A 16,816-nucleotide genomic window follows, 5' to 3' on the forward strand; every position below is an offset into this window, starting at 1 on the left:
CATCTTCATCAGCCAAGCCCTGCCACAAGCCAAACAAGGATGCTCACATCTGGAGAGCTGGCGGTGGGAGAGGGAAGGGAGGAGGCTCTTGCCCGCACAGGCAGGCAGGGGTTATGGCCGCAGCCCGAGGCCAGGGGGAAGCACGGAAGGAGCTGGTGGCATGGGACACAGCAGCCAGGCCTCTTACTCCCCAAACGCCCATCCCCTTCATGCGTAAGCCCAAGGGCCACCTTCCCCCGGGGTGGGTAAAGGGACCAGGCACTCCTGCTGGTTTTACTTGGGTTTAAAATAAAGCCAGGACTTGGCCTCTGAGCAGAGCCAGCAGCCAGTGACCAAGGCAGGCAGGGGCAGGCAGCGGTACCTCACCAGACCTTCCCTCACCCTCCTTCCCTAGCCCCCCCTTTCCCAGAGGGAGTTCCTCCCTGCTTCCTCAGTTAAATCCCAAACAGCAGGACCGGACACTAAACCCTTGCCTAAAGCCTCCGCTTCCCAAATGGCAAACGCCCAGTGCCCCGAGCTTGCCCAGACCCTCCCGCAGGGCCGGCGCTGCCCGAGGCGGGGGCCTTACCGAGCCGCGCAGCGGGCGGCGGGCCAGGGGCATCGGGGGTCCCGGCGCTGCCCTCCTGGCCGCCCGGCTCCCACGACTCGCCGCTCTCCGACACCTCTGAGCTGGCTTCGCACGGCCCTTTGCGGCTTCCCGCCGCCTTGCCGGCACAGGCCTCCTCGGGGCCGGGCCCCCTGCTCTCCTCCTCCGCCTTCACGGCGAACCACACCTTGAGCTGCTGGGCGCTGAGGTGGGAGCGCTCGCAGAGCCCGGGCACGTCCTCCTCCCGCAGCCCCTTGTGCTTCTCGTAGTAGTCCTCCAGCACCTCCCGGCCAGCGGGGCTGACCTCCACCAGCCCCGGGGGGAAGACCCCCCGCCTGTAGTTCTCATACCACTTCAGCTGCCCATTCTTGTAGCCATACCGGCTGTCCCCGAACCAGCGAATGACCTCGGCCCGTGGCAAACCCGTCTGGGAAACGATGGCGTCGTACTCCTGGTTTGTGGGCCGCTGGGTCTGCACGAACATTTGCTTCAGCAGGTGCCGCTGCTGGGCCGTTTTTTTAAAGTTCAGTTTGGTTTTTGGAGGGGTGGGTGGTCTGCTGGAGCTGCCATCCCCTTTCTCATTTGCGCCGGTCCCCGGTAATTCGCCTTTGCCATTGGACTCAGTCACTCGCAGGTTTTTCAGGTTGATTTTGATGGGACTCACTTTCCGCTCCATGGAGTTGGGGTTGTTGCCAGAGGCGTCGACTGAGCCGTTCTCGCCCGCGGCCCTCAGCTCATCCAAGGAGTCTTCTCCTTCCCCACCACCATTCTCCACCTCCTCCTCCTCCTGCCGAGCCGCCTCCTCCACTTTCTTATTTTCCTCTGCCACCTTCTTCTTCCTCCTCTCCGAGAACCAGCTATCGATCTCCCTCCGTGTCATCTTTGTTTCCCCCCTCAGGCGGTTCACCTCTTCCTCTGCGGGAAGTGGATTTTGGGCAAAACTGCTCTCCAGGGCCTTCAGCTGCTCCGGCGCCCGCTCCTTGTACTTGGTGGGTGTGAAGTCGGGCGCCTGGTGCCATGACTGCCGCCGCGGCGGGGGGTGAGGGGCCGGCGTGGCCACCGCCGCTGCAGGGCTCAGCTCGGCTCCTCTGGGTGAGACATCGAAGGGTATTTCAGACAAGGAATCAAGAGCGCTGTCTCCAGGGAAGACGGCTCGGCCGCCTCTCACGTTCCTGTAGTGGTACCGCCTATCGCTGAACCATTTTCGAATCTCCTTGGTAGACAGGCCCGTGATTTTTGTCAGCCGCTCAACTTCGGCCTGGCCAGGGAACTGGTTTCTGCAGAAGCTGCCTTTCAAGGCTGAGAGCTGCTCGTGGGACTTCTTGTTTTTGTACATGTTGGGATCCAGGAAGGTCTGCGAGGAGATCGCCGGGCAGGCAGTGAGCAGCGACTGGGTGCTGTTGACCACTTTCACCCCCGACGTGTTGCTGGAGGTCACCGTGCTGTGCTGTGCCACCGGCTGTGGCTTGGGGACAGAAGTCACCGCCAAGCTGAAGGAGGAGCTAGTGCCCTTCAACCCGTTCGCCATGATGGGCTGCGTGACCAGCAGCCCCCCCGTCCCCTCCGGCTGCCCCACCACGTGGCCTGGTAAAGTTGCCTGAATAAGATGGGGTACGCTCCCAGGATTCGCAACCAGCGGTGTGTTCAAAACTGTAATGGTGGGTTGCGGCACAGACTGAATAACAGTGTTGAACATCTTCTTTCTGGCATCTTCGATCTCCTCTGGTGACCAGCTGATGCCCTGCTTCAACCTCTGGGCAGTGAACCAGATCTTCAGCTGCTCTTCTGGGTACTTCGTCACCACGGTCAAGTAGCAGAGCTCAGCTTTGGTGGGGTAGGGAAACTTGTGGAAAGAGTTTTTCAGGAAGCTGTTGGAGTCCATGGCAGCGTTGTATGTGGGAATGCTGCTCAGGGGAATCATCACCTTGGGAAGGGACTTGGACGTAGGTAGCTGCTGATGCAGCGGGGGTTGCTGTTGCAGTGACACAAGTTGTGCAACACCCGCCTGCAGAACAGGCACGTTTCCTATGATGGAGCCATTCGCTATATGAGATGATTTTGTCGAACTTGCAGTGGGCTGGCTGGCTGGCACAGACCCGTTTGGGAATGAATGCTCCCCGTCTTTTGCCTCCGACTCACTGCCCAGCTGACTTGACACATTCTCCTTCAGCGTGTGGATTTTTTTGGCCTCGGGTTTACCTTTCATTATCTTCATGATGGGGGTTTTGGTAATGATAATTTCAGACTGACCGTCTGCCCCTTCTTCAGCAACCTCTCCCGGCAGATCATGGCTGCTGGCGGCCTCGCAGAGACTTTGCTCCACAGTTGTGTGATTGTCTTGCTTAGCCACCCTCCAGACAAAACTCGTTTCACCAGCGTGCGACTCTGCATTGTGGTGAGAGAGCCCTTCATGGCTGTTTGCCAGAAACTTGCATGCAACACATGCAAACGCAGGGTCTTTGCTAAAGTCTGAGTGCTCAGAATCCAAGTGCCCAAAGAAGTGATGAACGTCTTGAGATCCAAAGTCACAAGACTTACAGATGTAAGTGTCGCTATCTGCAACACCACGGTGCCCGTTAGACAAAGCTCCGTTATTGCTGTTACTGGCACCAGTATCACCAGCTGCTGGCCCTTCCACAGGAGCATCTTGTTGCGTTCCTTCACGATCCTCTTCTACAGCATCCAGTTCAGTCTCCTGAAGCACCAGTGTTTTTACTGGTATCATGCAGGGAGTTGTGGATTTTCTTTTGCTAGCCATCACTACGATTGATCCAGATTATTATTTTTCTTCCATTTAATTTAAATTCAAATTTAAAAAGCACTGCTGCAAGTGCTCTGTGGCCTAGATTCCAGAAATTTCATGACGTCCCAAGGAGTTGTTGTCAAACGTTGACAAATGTTCATATTTGCCACTGAACCTGAGGACAAGGAGAAGGAGGAGGAGTTAGTTCCCTTGGCATTAGACAAAGCACAACTGTCCTGGTATTTAACTGTTTTACTCGATAAATCATTTTCAGCCTCTCTCGCTGGAAAAATTTAACTTGACCTTGGATTTAGCACGTACAGCCTATGAGTTACCTGTTTAAAAATGAACACACAAACATGTCTTTCTTATTGCCCGCATCAAATTCTCATTTGAGGAGGAAAACCACCCAAATCCCCCTTCAGCCTGCCCTGCCAAGACCCCTCACCAGTGTTTCGATGGGCCGAGCAGTGCCTGGGCTCCCTGGCTCAGCAGCGCGTCGGAGGCAATACCAGGCAGGGTCACCCTGGGAAAGCTGCCTGCTTTCCATCAGAAAAACCTGATGAAAAATCAACACGTTCCCCACAGAACATTTCAATTTCTTCAAAATCAGCATTTTTCAACCATCCTGTCGGGGAGTTTCTCACCAGCTCAAAGCACCGTGCCTGTGCCAAAAGCCTCTGCTTGCAGAGATGCCTGGAGCCGCGGGGAGCAAGGCATCTGCAGCCCAGTCCCCGTATTTTAGCACTCCTCGCTCAGCAAGCCTGCAAAGCATTTGTGAGATACCCTCCCCACCCCATGCACACTTCATTACTGTTTTAACAGCATCTGTTGAGTCTTCATCTGGAGCTGCAAGAGAAGGTAAGGGCCCAAAACTCAAGGGCAGCATCACACATATGTTCCTGGCTCCCAGCCTTCCCCTCCCACCACCTTTGCAGCTTTGGGCATTCACACAACTCAGTGCACTGCGGGTATTTCCTAAGTGTAATTTCTCTGCAATGCAAGCTCATTTTGCTGGGCTTGGGGTGACCAGAAATCTGTCGCACTTGGGGAGGGGAAAAAAAAAAAAAAAAGGAAAAAAAAAAAAAAGGAACAACTTTCTCTTTTTTTTTTTTTTTTTCTTCTTTTTTTGTCCTGAAGCTAAAGCAGTTCCCAAACTGCCCTGGCCTGTACAAAGCCAGAGCTAGCTGGGGCATTAGCCACAATCTTATTCCTGGCCTGATGTAGCTTCAGCAAATGCTCCGTGCTTGAGATCACGGCCGAGGGCAGCAAAGCTGTCTGCTGTAGCTGAAACCAGGAGCCACTTGCCTGCTGACAGGTCCCAAAGACAAGGAAGGCAGCACATCGAAGGGTGCAACACCTCTGCCTTAACCCCTCTGTCAACCTTTTAGACAACAACTCTGCTTTTTTTTTCTTTTAAACACAGGGATAAAACAGTATTTTTCCAGATTGCAAGGTCACTTGGAAGCATATGGACACACTGATTCACATTACAAAGACTCTGTGCCAGATTTTCCTGGGATTTACAGTAACAGCGACGGAGCTTTATAAAAACACTCATAAAAACTTGAACTTAAAAAAAAACAACAACTTACCATCCTACCAGATGACTCACAGTGGTAACTCCTATCAGTTACAGCAGTTGTGCACCAGTAGCTTTCTCATATCAGATATTCTGAGCTGATCTCATGCACTGAGAAATGCAGATCAGGCAAATGACTTTGTGGTGCTTATGCAATACCTCCTCTGCTTATTTTTGTCGGTAGCTTTTAGAACAGAGGAATGAAAGGTCCTAATGCAAAAAAATCAAATGGAGGAAGTACAATCTGACCTCCCTAACTTAATTATAAATTCTTTAAAAAATCATTCTGAAAGCTGACATCATTTTTTCCATACAGGAGAGCCTGGATGGCCGATTCTGGCCTCAGCAACTCTCAGGCACCGTTTAAAAGACTGATGGGAAAACGTAACTTCCCGTTAATGTGGGCTGATCTGAGATTACAAAACAGTCCTGTAAATAGTGTTAGTCATCACTGAACTTGGCATCAGAAAAGGCTGTTTGCTATGCTAAAGCTTCATGAAAAGCTAGAAATTATAACATTTTTAAAAATAATCTATAAATAAAAAAGGTATTAAAGCTGTGACCTGGATTTAGACAGTGCGAATTGCACGCTCTCAATACCTGCTTTATGCCACTCTCATCCCACCTTTTCGTGGTTAGTCTTTCCCTCTGCAGAGGGCCAGAAAGTTAGTCATTAGCATTAACAAGTCGAATACTTGGATGACTATGAATGGGCTTTGCTATTCGGAGGGGAACAGCATCCATTTGACACCAATCCCAAGATCCTCATTTTTGATGCTAAGTTAAATATTACACAATCTAGCAGGGTACGATGACCTTTCCAAGTCGAATCAATTAGGAAAAAACAACAATAAGACCAGCCTGAGGGCTACAAAACATAGCTTTAAAGGCTGAAAGGAGTTTCATGTCAGGGAAGAAAAGGTAAAAGGGAATTCTTACTTAATTTTATTCCGCAGCTCTAACACAGGCCAGGGAGAAACTGGTGAGCCCTCTGCAAGCTTTTTCGTTTCCAGCAAACTCCTGAGAGATGCAGTTCCAGAGCCTCCATTACTGAGACAGCTCGAGTCCCAGACGGAGCTTACCTAGTGTTCATGGAGTTGCAGATATCGAAAGGATTATTTTTATCTGTCAACAGAGTAAATTTGATACAGAACAAGGGAGGTACACAAAGACCCCCACTGTGCCATGTTAACGGAGCGCCCCTCCCGAGCATGCTGTCACTATTATCCTGGGTAAATGTGAATGGCCTGACCCACCTACGGAGAACCTAAAAGCTCTGCATTTCATTTACCAGCACATTTGCATCAAGCTCCATGCTCTCTCCGACAACTTTCGTTAAAAATGCAATCAAAGCAGCCCCAGCCACCACAGCTCTCCTGCTGGGGCTCCAATATTAATGCCACCTGAGAACACAGATTGCAAATTTAGCTGGAAGTGAATCACAGTGCCAATTTACTGGGAAAAAAAATTAATCAAGTGTACTGTTTGTCCGTTTCATTTCCACAGAACAGTTGCATAACCACATGTTCGGAGCATGTTTTATTCACTGCTCACCTTCTGGAATGCACTAATACTTTAATACACCACTAATATATAACAGAATGGATAATTCACCGATTTCTCCGTCATTAAAGTGAGGCTGTTTTAATGGATAGGGTAAATTAATAGCAGAAAAATTAATCAATTAAAAAACAGGCTTACAACAGAGCTCAGTGTACCACCACTGCAAACGCCCCAGACCAATCTGTACAGCCGTGTGTGAAGAACTTTATTTCCTATGTATTATTTTACGATTAACTAGAGCAATGAGACATTAGTTGAATGGAACAGCTACCTGCCAGCCAGGAAGACAATGGGATTGTACCTGAATTCATGCTTCCCATTTAATTTATACCTGCTAATTTAATAGTGAGGTTGCAGAGTAAGCAAGTCAAATGACCTGTGCCCCTAAACCTGCCACTGCTGTTGGAGATCTGAGGGAAAGCTGACTTAAAGCAGAGTCAAACCGATTCTGTCCCAGGTGATGCTCCCAGAGAAACTAACGCTGGAAGGCAAGGCAGCCCAAAGGCTCCTTTGGCCAGGCTGGGTCCCAGCCCAGCACGTGGCCGGGGGTATGTCTCTCTCCTATCTAAAGCACCAGGAACTGAGCCTGGGGCTGATGCTTGTTCATTCATACGACAGCAAGACAACTGTGCATACCCCACTCCTGTGACAGGGACAAGCAGCCCAGCCTTTGCACAAGCCCCACGCCAGCGACCCAGCCCCAGCTCACAGACCAGTACAAGGAGCACAAGTACTACCCCTAGCAATTCAGAAAATAGTAACAGAGGAGGAAGATGTGAAATCTGGTAGCCCAACCTACGAAAATAACACAGCATTTCTGCTAGAGACAACCCAAAACCTACAATGCTGCTGCGAGCATTCCTCCTGTAACACTTGCTGTACCAGCCCTCCTTCCTCCCCAGCACAGGAGCCTTCCCATCCCCATCGGCAGGTCCAGGTACACACCACTAACCCTCCACAGAGCAGCTTTGCCCCAGCTGAGGAGAACAATGCCGAGACTGGTCAAAGTGAGCTTAGCAATTTCAGAAAATTTACTTCTGCAGAGATTAACAAAGGGAGGTTTCGAAATCTGCACTGCTGAGTATGAACTTTCAGCTTTTTCCAGCTTGGCTGGATATAACTGGTTTGGTTTTAAATGTTTCAGTGAATTAACGAGTTAGGTTGTTAATGCAAAACATTCATTCCACGCAGTGCCAAGGTCCCCAGTTAGAAGATTAATTTCTGCGACCTTTTGCAAACCTCGCCTAGAAACAACAACCAGAAAACCCACCAGGCAGTACCACCAGCCAGCCAGTGCATAGCCGGGCACAGCAGCTCCGGTCCCACCACCCAGGCATGGGGACAACAGGACAGCCACCCTTCTCTGCCCCAGACCAGCCCAGCTCCTGGGTGCCCACCCAGGGGACAAGGCTCCATGCGGACATATAGGATGGCTACGTCCTCTCCTGTGGCCTCTGGTGTTTGATGCAGTTCTGCTGAAGAGTGAATGCTCAGTCAAAAAAAAAAATTGACACCAAAATAGAAGTAAAATAACAGTTTTCTCAACATTTGCAGTCCTGCTAGGCAGGCAGACACACTCCCCAGGTCAGAGACAAAGGTGATGTTTCTGCCTCATAGGAAGCCAAGTACAATATTGGCACTTTAAATAATAGCGGTTTGTTTTTAAGTTGAAACTCTGCAGGCCCCAGCTGATAGTATAATATGGGGGGTGAAAAAGAAAAAAAAATATTAAAAAAATCAAAGGAGGAAAAAAACATTGATGTTTAAGAGTTTTTGTCTCTCCCCTTTAGGCTCTACCTCCAGCTAAGCCCAGAAGATGCACATCTATCTTTGGGAAGCCCACACACGACTTCCCAACTCCCCGCTGGTAATTAGCAAGTAAAGACCAGTAAATAAAAGATCCCTGTGGGCAGCACAAATGAGTGGGTGCTCTCTGCAGCACCCAGACACATGGGCTGAGCCACCTTCCCCTTCCAACCACCAAGCATCCCACCGTGCTTCACAGCAGGTCCTCCCCAGCATGGCAGCCTCCCAGTCTGCTCTGGGCAGAGCTGGGTGCCAGCTCCATAGCCTGGGACCGGGTGCACTTACCTGGGTGCTGGGGAGAGGAGGACAAACAGGTCCACGCAGCAGCGAGTGCAGGCGTACATGGGGCACAGCCCCACGACTGCCCCTGTTGCCAGCCACGGTAGTCCTGGGGCTGGGCATTAACACTTGTTCTGCATTTGGAGTCTGTTCATGAGAAATCATACAGGGGTTTTACCAGTTTTATTAATTTATTGCCAAAACATGCCTGGTGCAGGCTGGCAGGAGAGGAAGGCTGGAGACTCCTGCATTTTCTAGACCCAGGTGAGAAGGGGCAAAGGCTCGTTCCCCAGCCAGACACTGACACTAGCTCTCACCTGGGTTTCATCGCCATGGACTTGGAGTCACAGGTTTTGGTTACAACAAAAGCATAACGAAACACGGGGAGAGGGCATGCAGCAGCATCACCAACAGGCTTCAGGGACAGGGACACAGTTCCCTGCCAGGAATAGGGCAGCTATTGCTAATCCATCCCATGGACAAGCTATATGGATGGACATGCTCCAGCAACTCAGCAAAGACCTCTCCAGGCTACATCCCTGTGATTCAATACAGACACAGTTAGAGGGAACAGCCCACCTCTCCAGAGCAAATCCCAATTTCCCGAGCGCAGACAGGACCTCTCTTTTAGCTGCGCCAGCATGGCTCTGTAACAGAGAAGAAAAGGCAAGATTTGGCAGGGCTGAGCTCCTCTGTTCCCAGTCTGCGGCTGTACAACCCAGCTAGCTGGGGTTCAGCATCCTCCCTGAGTAAATCTGCAAAGCCTGCAGCTGGAAGGGAAGTCACGGGATGGGACCATCTCCAGCAGCCTAAAAATGCCAGCAGCAGAGCATCACCCTGGCTCCCGTGCACATCTTCACGCCATGCCCTCGCCTAAGGCTGGCACCTGTAGGTACCATCTGCCACCCAGAGCCTGGTCCACAACCGAGATGAAGGTTGTGACACACTTAATTCTTTTGGGGTTTAATCCCATACGGGACTGCAAGTTCCCATGAACGAACAGTTAATGAGATTTGCCCCTCCAGAGTAGATTTCTACCACACTAACACTGCGCGCACTCAAAATTCAGGTGCTCTCAACAAGAGCAAGGAAAGCAACCAGCAATAAAATAAACGCAACCCAAGAGAAGCCACGCAGGCAAGAAAAGCCTCTTCATATCTTATTATTTTGCACTGCACAAATGTACAAACACACAGAGAAATATCAGCAGTTTTGAGCTTCAAGCAGCATCACAGTCAACATTTGTATTAAGGAACAATTTCTCTTTATGTCGACTGGTCAGGGTGCTTTGTAGCTTAAGCCTGGCTTTGAAAACGCGGGTACAGTCTAAAGGCAGGGGAAGCTGGTTGACCGAACAATCGTATTCATTCTCCATTACTTGGCAGGCCCAGAGTAGAAAAGCGTCTTTTCCATTTAGGCTAGTTAAACAGAGCTATTCATTAAAATTTCACCCTTCTACAAACTGCTGTACTTCTCCATTTAAAATTTGCCTTTCTCCTCTGCCCTGCGACACTCCTCATCGCCCCGTTTCAAGTCATCACCCATTTACGAGCTGTGTTTTTGGATTGCTCTCGTGCTTCCATAACAGCAGCAACTCGCCTTTGCCATCGTTACCTGGGTAGAGGCTGGCTTGCTGCCTTAGCACTCAGGGACTAATGGTAATTATCTCTGCTTTTTTTTTTTTTTTTTTTTCCAGATGAGCACAAAACTGTGTGAGATGGAAGGCTAGAAAGGGGTGGCTGAAACAGAATGCGATTAAAGTATAAAAATAGGTCACTAGGATAATATAACCTTTAGACTATTGGCAATGTGCCCCCCTTAGAGACAAGCCTGCGTGCTATATTTCAGGAGAACGTCAGGAATAATAAAAAAAAAAAAACAACACACATCAAAACAAAACCACTGATCATCCCTCAGAGCTTTGCGTGCTTCTGTTTGAACATCACTAACATTAATTCACTCCTTTTCCTCTGCCCTCATCCATTTGATCAAGCACAAAATAAACCGTTATGCAATCATACCATTAACATCTTCCAAAAAAATAATAATCTGTTTTGGCATAGAGGCTTCATTACAGATTTGCTCCAAGTTACACTACCTTAGCAGGGTTCACAGTCCCAGCATCCCAGGGACCCACCTCCATAGCTTCAATCCTCACATTTTGTCCATCTTGCAAAACATTCCTGGCATTCCCCCAAAAGGAAAAGGTCCAGCAGACAGATAATCATCTCTCGACAGAGCCAGCTCTAAGGTTAACAGGTTAATGCTACCAGCAGAGGACACCAGATAGCATTAACGGAGCTTCAAGAAGTCCCTCAGCTCATTGGTATCTGGGTCTCCCATCACCTCGCACTCAGCTGGTGAATACCAGCGGGTTGGTTCGTGCCTGAACGGAACAGTATGAGAACATTGGCCATGTTTATAAATGCACAGGAGCTCCAGTTTCACCCCCTTGTGCCTTCTCCAGGAGGTTTTCTTTTTGCTTGCACTGCCAGGGATCTGTTTGCAATTGCAGCTTGATCACAGGCACCTCCAACGGCCCCACACAGGTCCGTAATATTCTGCCACCCCACGTTCAGACTTGCTACACACCTTGCGATCCCACGCCTAGAGCTCATTACCAAGCATCACCCTTTAGGTAGAGCAAGACCAGCTTTGGCAGATGCAGCCCATTGGAATGCAAGTGAAAAGGGTTAGGTTACACCTAAAATATACTTCTTCATATTTTTATTATCTGAAATTACTGAACTGGCTCCAAGCTAAAAAACTATTGGGAAGCTCAGAGTAAAGACACCCAGTTCCCAAAGCAAAATGAGAACCAGAGGTAGATCTTGGTCCACGTTAAATTTCTGACAAGGATACTTAAGTCTTTTAAATCAGCAGGAAATGCTTGGCCAAGCTGGTGAGAAGTTCACAAGTGCTCAGTGGCAACAGGGCACACAAAACACAGAAGCCCACCGTGCTCCCAGCGCTGCTGCAGCCTGCCCAGTCCCAAGGAGTCATTTTGGGGGAAGCCTCTGAGCCCATGTTTCTGAAGCACTTCTGCTCAGAACCCCATCTCAAGGTTTGCACATCCACCTCCATATGGCTGACCCTATCTGGGGGCCACCACCCAAATTTGGGAACCACAGCTCTAGATGCTAGCACGTTTGTTGTTAAAAGAACACCAGCATCAGCTTTTATACCAGCACTGAAACGATCCTGCTGCAGAACCACAAACCCAAAAGCCTGCTAGAGGGTCACATGGTTTTCTCACTGAGCATCCAAGTCCCTTGTGCAATGAAGAAACACTGAAGACGGGCTGACCACCAGTTACCAAGCAGCCCCGTAAGGGACAGACCTGCAGCAATTCCAGGGAAGTAAAGAGTGTCCAGAGTTTTAAAACAAGATATGGGTGGGAAGGACTAAACCAACCTACTAAATAGTACCAGACAGCAAATGTAGGGTGCTGGAGCTGATCCTCTGCAGCACAGACTGAAGAGCAGCAGAGTGCTGCAGCCCCTTCCCAGTGGAGCATTTTCGGATGACTTCATCCACCATGCCCTTTACAACATGCTAGCTTCAAGAGCTGCGCTACGTTCTGGCCCAGCATCAGCTCCCATTCCCCCACTTACGGTTGCTATAATCAAAAAGACAACTGCAAAATACTTGGGCTGAAAGCAAGGAAACGGGGTTTGGCAGGTCAGGATCGAGGATTTTTTTTTTATATTTTTTTTTTCCTCATCCCCTGTGGATCCTGCCTCAGAGTCGTCCTTTCAGACCTTGAGCGCAGTCGATGGCTTTTGCAGCTTATTGAGTCCACTGGTTTATGGCAATGTTTTTCTGCTCACTGAACTGGCTCATTCTTTTAGCAGAACAAACTGTTCCACGTTGAGGCAGGAGTTGGCTGTGTTTTAACAAAGGATTTTTCCCTTCTGACAGTGTTTTGCAAAAGACCCAAAAAAAGGAGTTTGGAGCCAAGTTACAAAAGGTCAGGAGAGGCGAGTCAAGCACTGGGTGTAGTTCCTGTATGTCACAGCCAGTCAAGGAAATGGGTGGGGAGAAGAGGAATGGCATTTCGAGCTGCAATAATATGTATAAAGCGATATTAATGAGGAATGGGCTTTTGAATGAGGATGGCAAGTATGCAGGCACTATAATTTTTGCTTTACAAGTGCAGGCTTGTTAGGTAGGCTGAGGTCTCTGCAATCATTTATCCCTGTGAAGTATGCATTTGAGAGAGTTCAAGTAGCACTAGCAGCAAGAAAAAGGCAGTCTTATTTGCCTCCCCTCCCCAAGCTGATTTCAAGGAGCTACCATACTCTCATCTCCCGCCAGCCAAATGAATATTCAAAAGGCTTTTGCCAAGCAAACGCCAGTCAATCACCTGCACACAATGCTGGGGGAAAGAAATACTGGGCTGAGAGACCTGCGTGGGACTGGCACCTTGCCCCTCTGCTGTAGCATCCCAGCCATTTTTAACGTGGTGCAAGGGACTCCTGCAGAGATTTGCTGGTGCCGCGGCTGCTCTGCCTGCTCCTTTCCCGGCCACGCAGCAGGACACCACCGCTAAAGCAGAGCTGTGGCGTGGAGGACAAGCATTCACTAGCGAGGGTGCTGTGGGTGGAGAAGGAGCCCAGCACTGTGGTCCCAGCAGCACAGCCCTCCCCAGGGAGCTAGTGACAGGTCTTCCCTCTCCTCTTCTAGAGGCATTTTTGGCAGTGGATGGACAGGTTCCTGGTGAGGTCCCACTCCCTGCTCAGCAGTGGCTGGTAGGGTTAGGGTCTTTCTGTGCTATGCACTGTGCGTGGACAAACCAAGATGGCCAATTCTGGCCTTGCAGATGTTGGAAGAAGGGGAGCCAAGGGGATCTGCAACAGTTGACAGCATGCAATGCCTAATACTCAAGCTTTTCCAGGCCTCAGAGGATCCCTGAATAGAAAGAAACCACCCACCACTGGAACAGAGCCACTTTTGTGGCTGGAAGGGGCAGATGTTCAACCCCATACAACAATGCAACACAACAGTTGAGACTGTAAGTGAAGAACGCTGCATCCACTTAAAACTGAAGAGGGAAATCAGGGACACCATCTAATTCTAGAACTACCATTTGGTCCTGATGCTTACAGTTCACATACCTGCTCTGCAGGAGTAGCACAGGGTTTTCTTCCACTGCCTTAAATAGACAGTACCCTGGCCTAAAGCGCTGAACCACAAGACCTTCAGAAGCATATGGTCAGACTGGCAAGTGTTCAGCTCCTTCGGCTAGAACACCATTTTCAAAAGAAGTCCAGCTCCTTTTTAGTACCTACATAAGTGACAGACTTCCCGAAGTCCCCACTTCCCAGCAGGTCCTGCTGACACAACGAAGGGCGGACCACTGAGAGGGCTCAGCATCCTAATGGCCAAACTCTTTGCTAAGACATGCCTGATGAGAAGCCGAGCTTCAGAAGCCCTCGCCACAGCTAAGAGGTGCTCCACCACTCAGCAGCCAAGAAGAACGGGCATGGAGAACGACATCGTCCCTGCTGCTGAACCCTCATCTGCTGACAGCCGAGAGCTCACAGGACACAACCTTCTCCCTTGCTCTGAAACATTCACCATTTCTTTTGGGATTGATAGTAAGAGAAAAATGGATTTGGGATTTTATTTGATATTTCCATGGGCAAGATCCAGGCATCCAAATCGTGCACCTGCCAGCCAAACATACTACTTGTCATTCGCTCTCTGGTTTGAAAACTGTTATTTGTTCAAAACCATTTGTCAAGCCACTCTGGACAGTACGCAGGGACACAGAACGAAGTTCAAAGTTCAGAGGTTATTTGTGATATGAACCGTGCTTGTCCAGACTCTTCCTCCAGCTGTTTAGTGACACTTGGAATGGATTGGCCTTACTGGAGAGTCAATTATTTTTTTTAGTTGAAAACTCACCATCCTCTGTAGGTCAGCTGTGAGCTGTAAGCATCCCAGTTATTTACTGCTGGAAGCTAAAGGAATTTCCTTACTCTCAGAAGACAGATATTTAAAATTAGTTTCAAGTACAGTTGCGATAAACAAATAATGTTCTCCTCCTTTCTCTCTCCTGGTTTTTTGGTTGTTTTTTAAATCACGCCTGCTGTCTAACCAGCCTTTCCCTTAGCTGCCCTCTGCAACTCCTCGGTTAAAAATTCATTCACAAGGACGCAGGGGACATCTAAGAAAACCCAGCAAAGCCTGACCCCTGCTTTCAGAGCTCTCCCTTTGACACTCGATTCCCCAGGGACCTCATTTTTTGAACACCATTTTAAAAAATCCAACCCACCCGGTATGTGGCTTTTTTTGCCCCTTCCTCTGAAGGGCAGAAGGTTGGGAGTTGGGTTGTTACCTTCTGCAGGGGACAGGGTCTCTGGACTTCAGCTCCCTGCTGACAGGCAGCCGGCGGGGTCTCGCTGGCTGGAAGATGAGCTCCCCAACCCACTCCACCTACCCTGCTCGGCAGCTGGGGATGGAAACAGCTTTCAGCAGACTGATGAGGAAAACAAGAGGTGTTTTTAAATGGCACGATGGCCCAAGTAAAGGGTTTTGGGGTTTTGGACTGAGGTCTCCTGCAAGCCTTTATTCAAAATATTGATGTACTCAGCAATTTGTGGCTCACAAGGCCTTGATAGGAGGAGATTCTTTTTAAAAAAAATCAGGCATGCTGGGAGAATTGCTTCCTTGCCATGTGTTAGCGAGTCTACCCATGAACCGCCAGCAATTACTAAGCCTGCACTCTGTATTCAAAGCTCTACACAATAGAGTTTATTATTTTTAAGCCTTTCAGACATCAATGGAGCGAACTTAAGAGAGCTATTTGGAAGATTAAGATACAAACACCACCATATTATTCAATTTAGCTCCAACACTGAACACTTATTTCTGTAAAGAGTCACAGCTAATATTACATTTCCAACTGCCAACAAAGACAAATACTTACAGCTTTAAGTCACATTGCTGCATGGTCTTGTAAACCAAATTCCGGAAATAAGAACAAGGAAATTACTATCATTATGCAAATACTGCCCAATTACTGCCATGCCGTACCAAACCAATCTTCAGGTCTTGGCCACAGGCTTCAAAAATACACCCACAGACACCACAACCCCAGGAACTCCCCGCTTTCTGTGCGTGCAGCCAGGTGTGAAGTTAGTAGTGTATCTCCAATAGCTGTATTGGATGAGTTTTCTAAGTATTTTATGTTCATACTAGTGCAGAGAGGCTTGCTACCACCTCACTGGCCCAGTCCCTGCTTAGGACGGTCCCGTGGGGGACAGCAGCAGCTCTGGGTTTTGACAACGATGTGCCAACCCCAAGGGTTCCGGCCACGTGTGCTTGGCTCTTGCTCCCATATTCTCTGTCCGAGTGGGAGAAACCTTGGTCCCATCCCCACAAGCAGGTGCTGGCTCACCTTGAAAGAACAAGACTCTTGCTTTTCCAAAGAGCTCTGCACAGCTCCCTTTGCAGAATGAGGACATCTGGGCCAACCTCTCACTCCCAGCAAAGCGTTTCCATCAATTCTTCACCAGACAGGCGAGGCTGCCTATCAGTACTGAGCTCCTGTTTCCTACAGCCTGCTGTTGCACGGGTACAGAGCAGCTTTCTGGCACTTGTGTAATTTACAGAGACTGTTGAGTAATATTCCTTTCAAAAACCCACACGAATTACTAAAAAAAAAGAAAGAAAAAAAATCCAAGCCATAAATGTAGACTGGTCCCAGGACTTTTTGGCCCTTCCTGTGACAACAGCAAATAAGAGTTTATTAGTAGCTGCTTTATTTGCCCAAATCAGATGTGCAGACAGGTGACATAAAGGGAAAACAGGGAAAGGATTTGTGCCTGTTTTCTATCGTTATGCTGCTTAAAGGAGAGCCGACTGCTCCATTTTGCCCTCTTGAAGCCATGCCACCCTTCGCAAACAATTGCGTGAGTTAGACAAGACTGGGTGCAGGACTAGCAGGATGGGAACGACATCCTTCCATAGGAATGCAGGAATAAACCAAGGAATGAAATGAAATAAGACTCAGTAAAAATAAAAAAAATCAGTTTGCCTATTTGAAGGCTCTCATTCCATCATAAGAACTGATTTAACTTGAAGCCTTTGGAGAAAAGCTGCCTTTCTGGAATCTAAAATTGCCCAGCATTTCAACCACACATGGAAAAGTTCTCATGGCAAAGTGTACCATGGATAACATAAATATTCCTGATTTACACCACCAAAAGTATCACGGCCTATGTTATAATCTGAGAGAAACAAAGATCAA

At 48.9% G+C, this 16,816-nt stretch overlaps 1 protein-coding gene across 2 annotated transcripts in view; it reads right to left on the reverse strand.

Annotated features, from left to right (window-relative positions):
* ZHX3 (zinc fingers and homeoboxes 3) overlaps nt 1-16,816 on the reverse strand; it is a 50,488-nt gene that overhangs the window by 6,705 nt on the left and 26,967 nt on the right. Inside the window, exons 3-4 of one of the 2 annotated variants that reach the window (XM_056353642.1) lie at nt 5,851-9,206; nt 569-3,504 (exon numbers count right to left, since the gene is read on the reverse strand). In XM_056353642.1, coding sequence (XP_056209617.1) covers nt 569-3,344 — 2,776 coding nt within the window. In that variant the 5' untranslated portion in view covers nt 3,345-3,504; nt 5,851-9,206. The remainder of the gene's footprint in view (nt 1-568; nt 3,505-5,850; nt 9,207-16,816) is intronic. The other variant, XM_056353641.1, reaches the window with a different exon arrangement.

The sequence above is a fragment of the Falco biarmicus genome, chromosome 10 (assembly GCF_023638135.1).
Source record: "Falco biarmicus isolate bFalBia1 chromosome 10, bFalBia1.pri, whole genome shotgun sequence".
In the NCBI taxonomy this organism is placed as follows: Eukaryota; Metazoa; Chordata; class Aves; order Falconiformes; family Falconidae; genus Falco; species Falco biarmicus.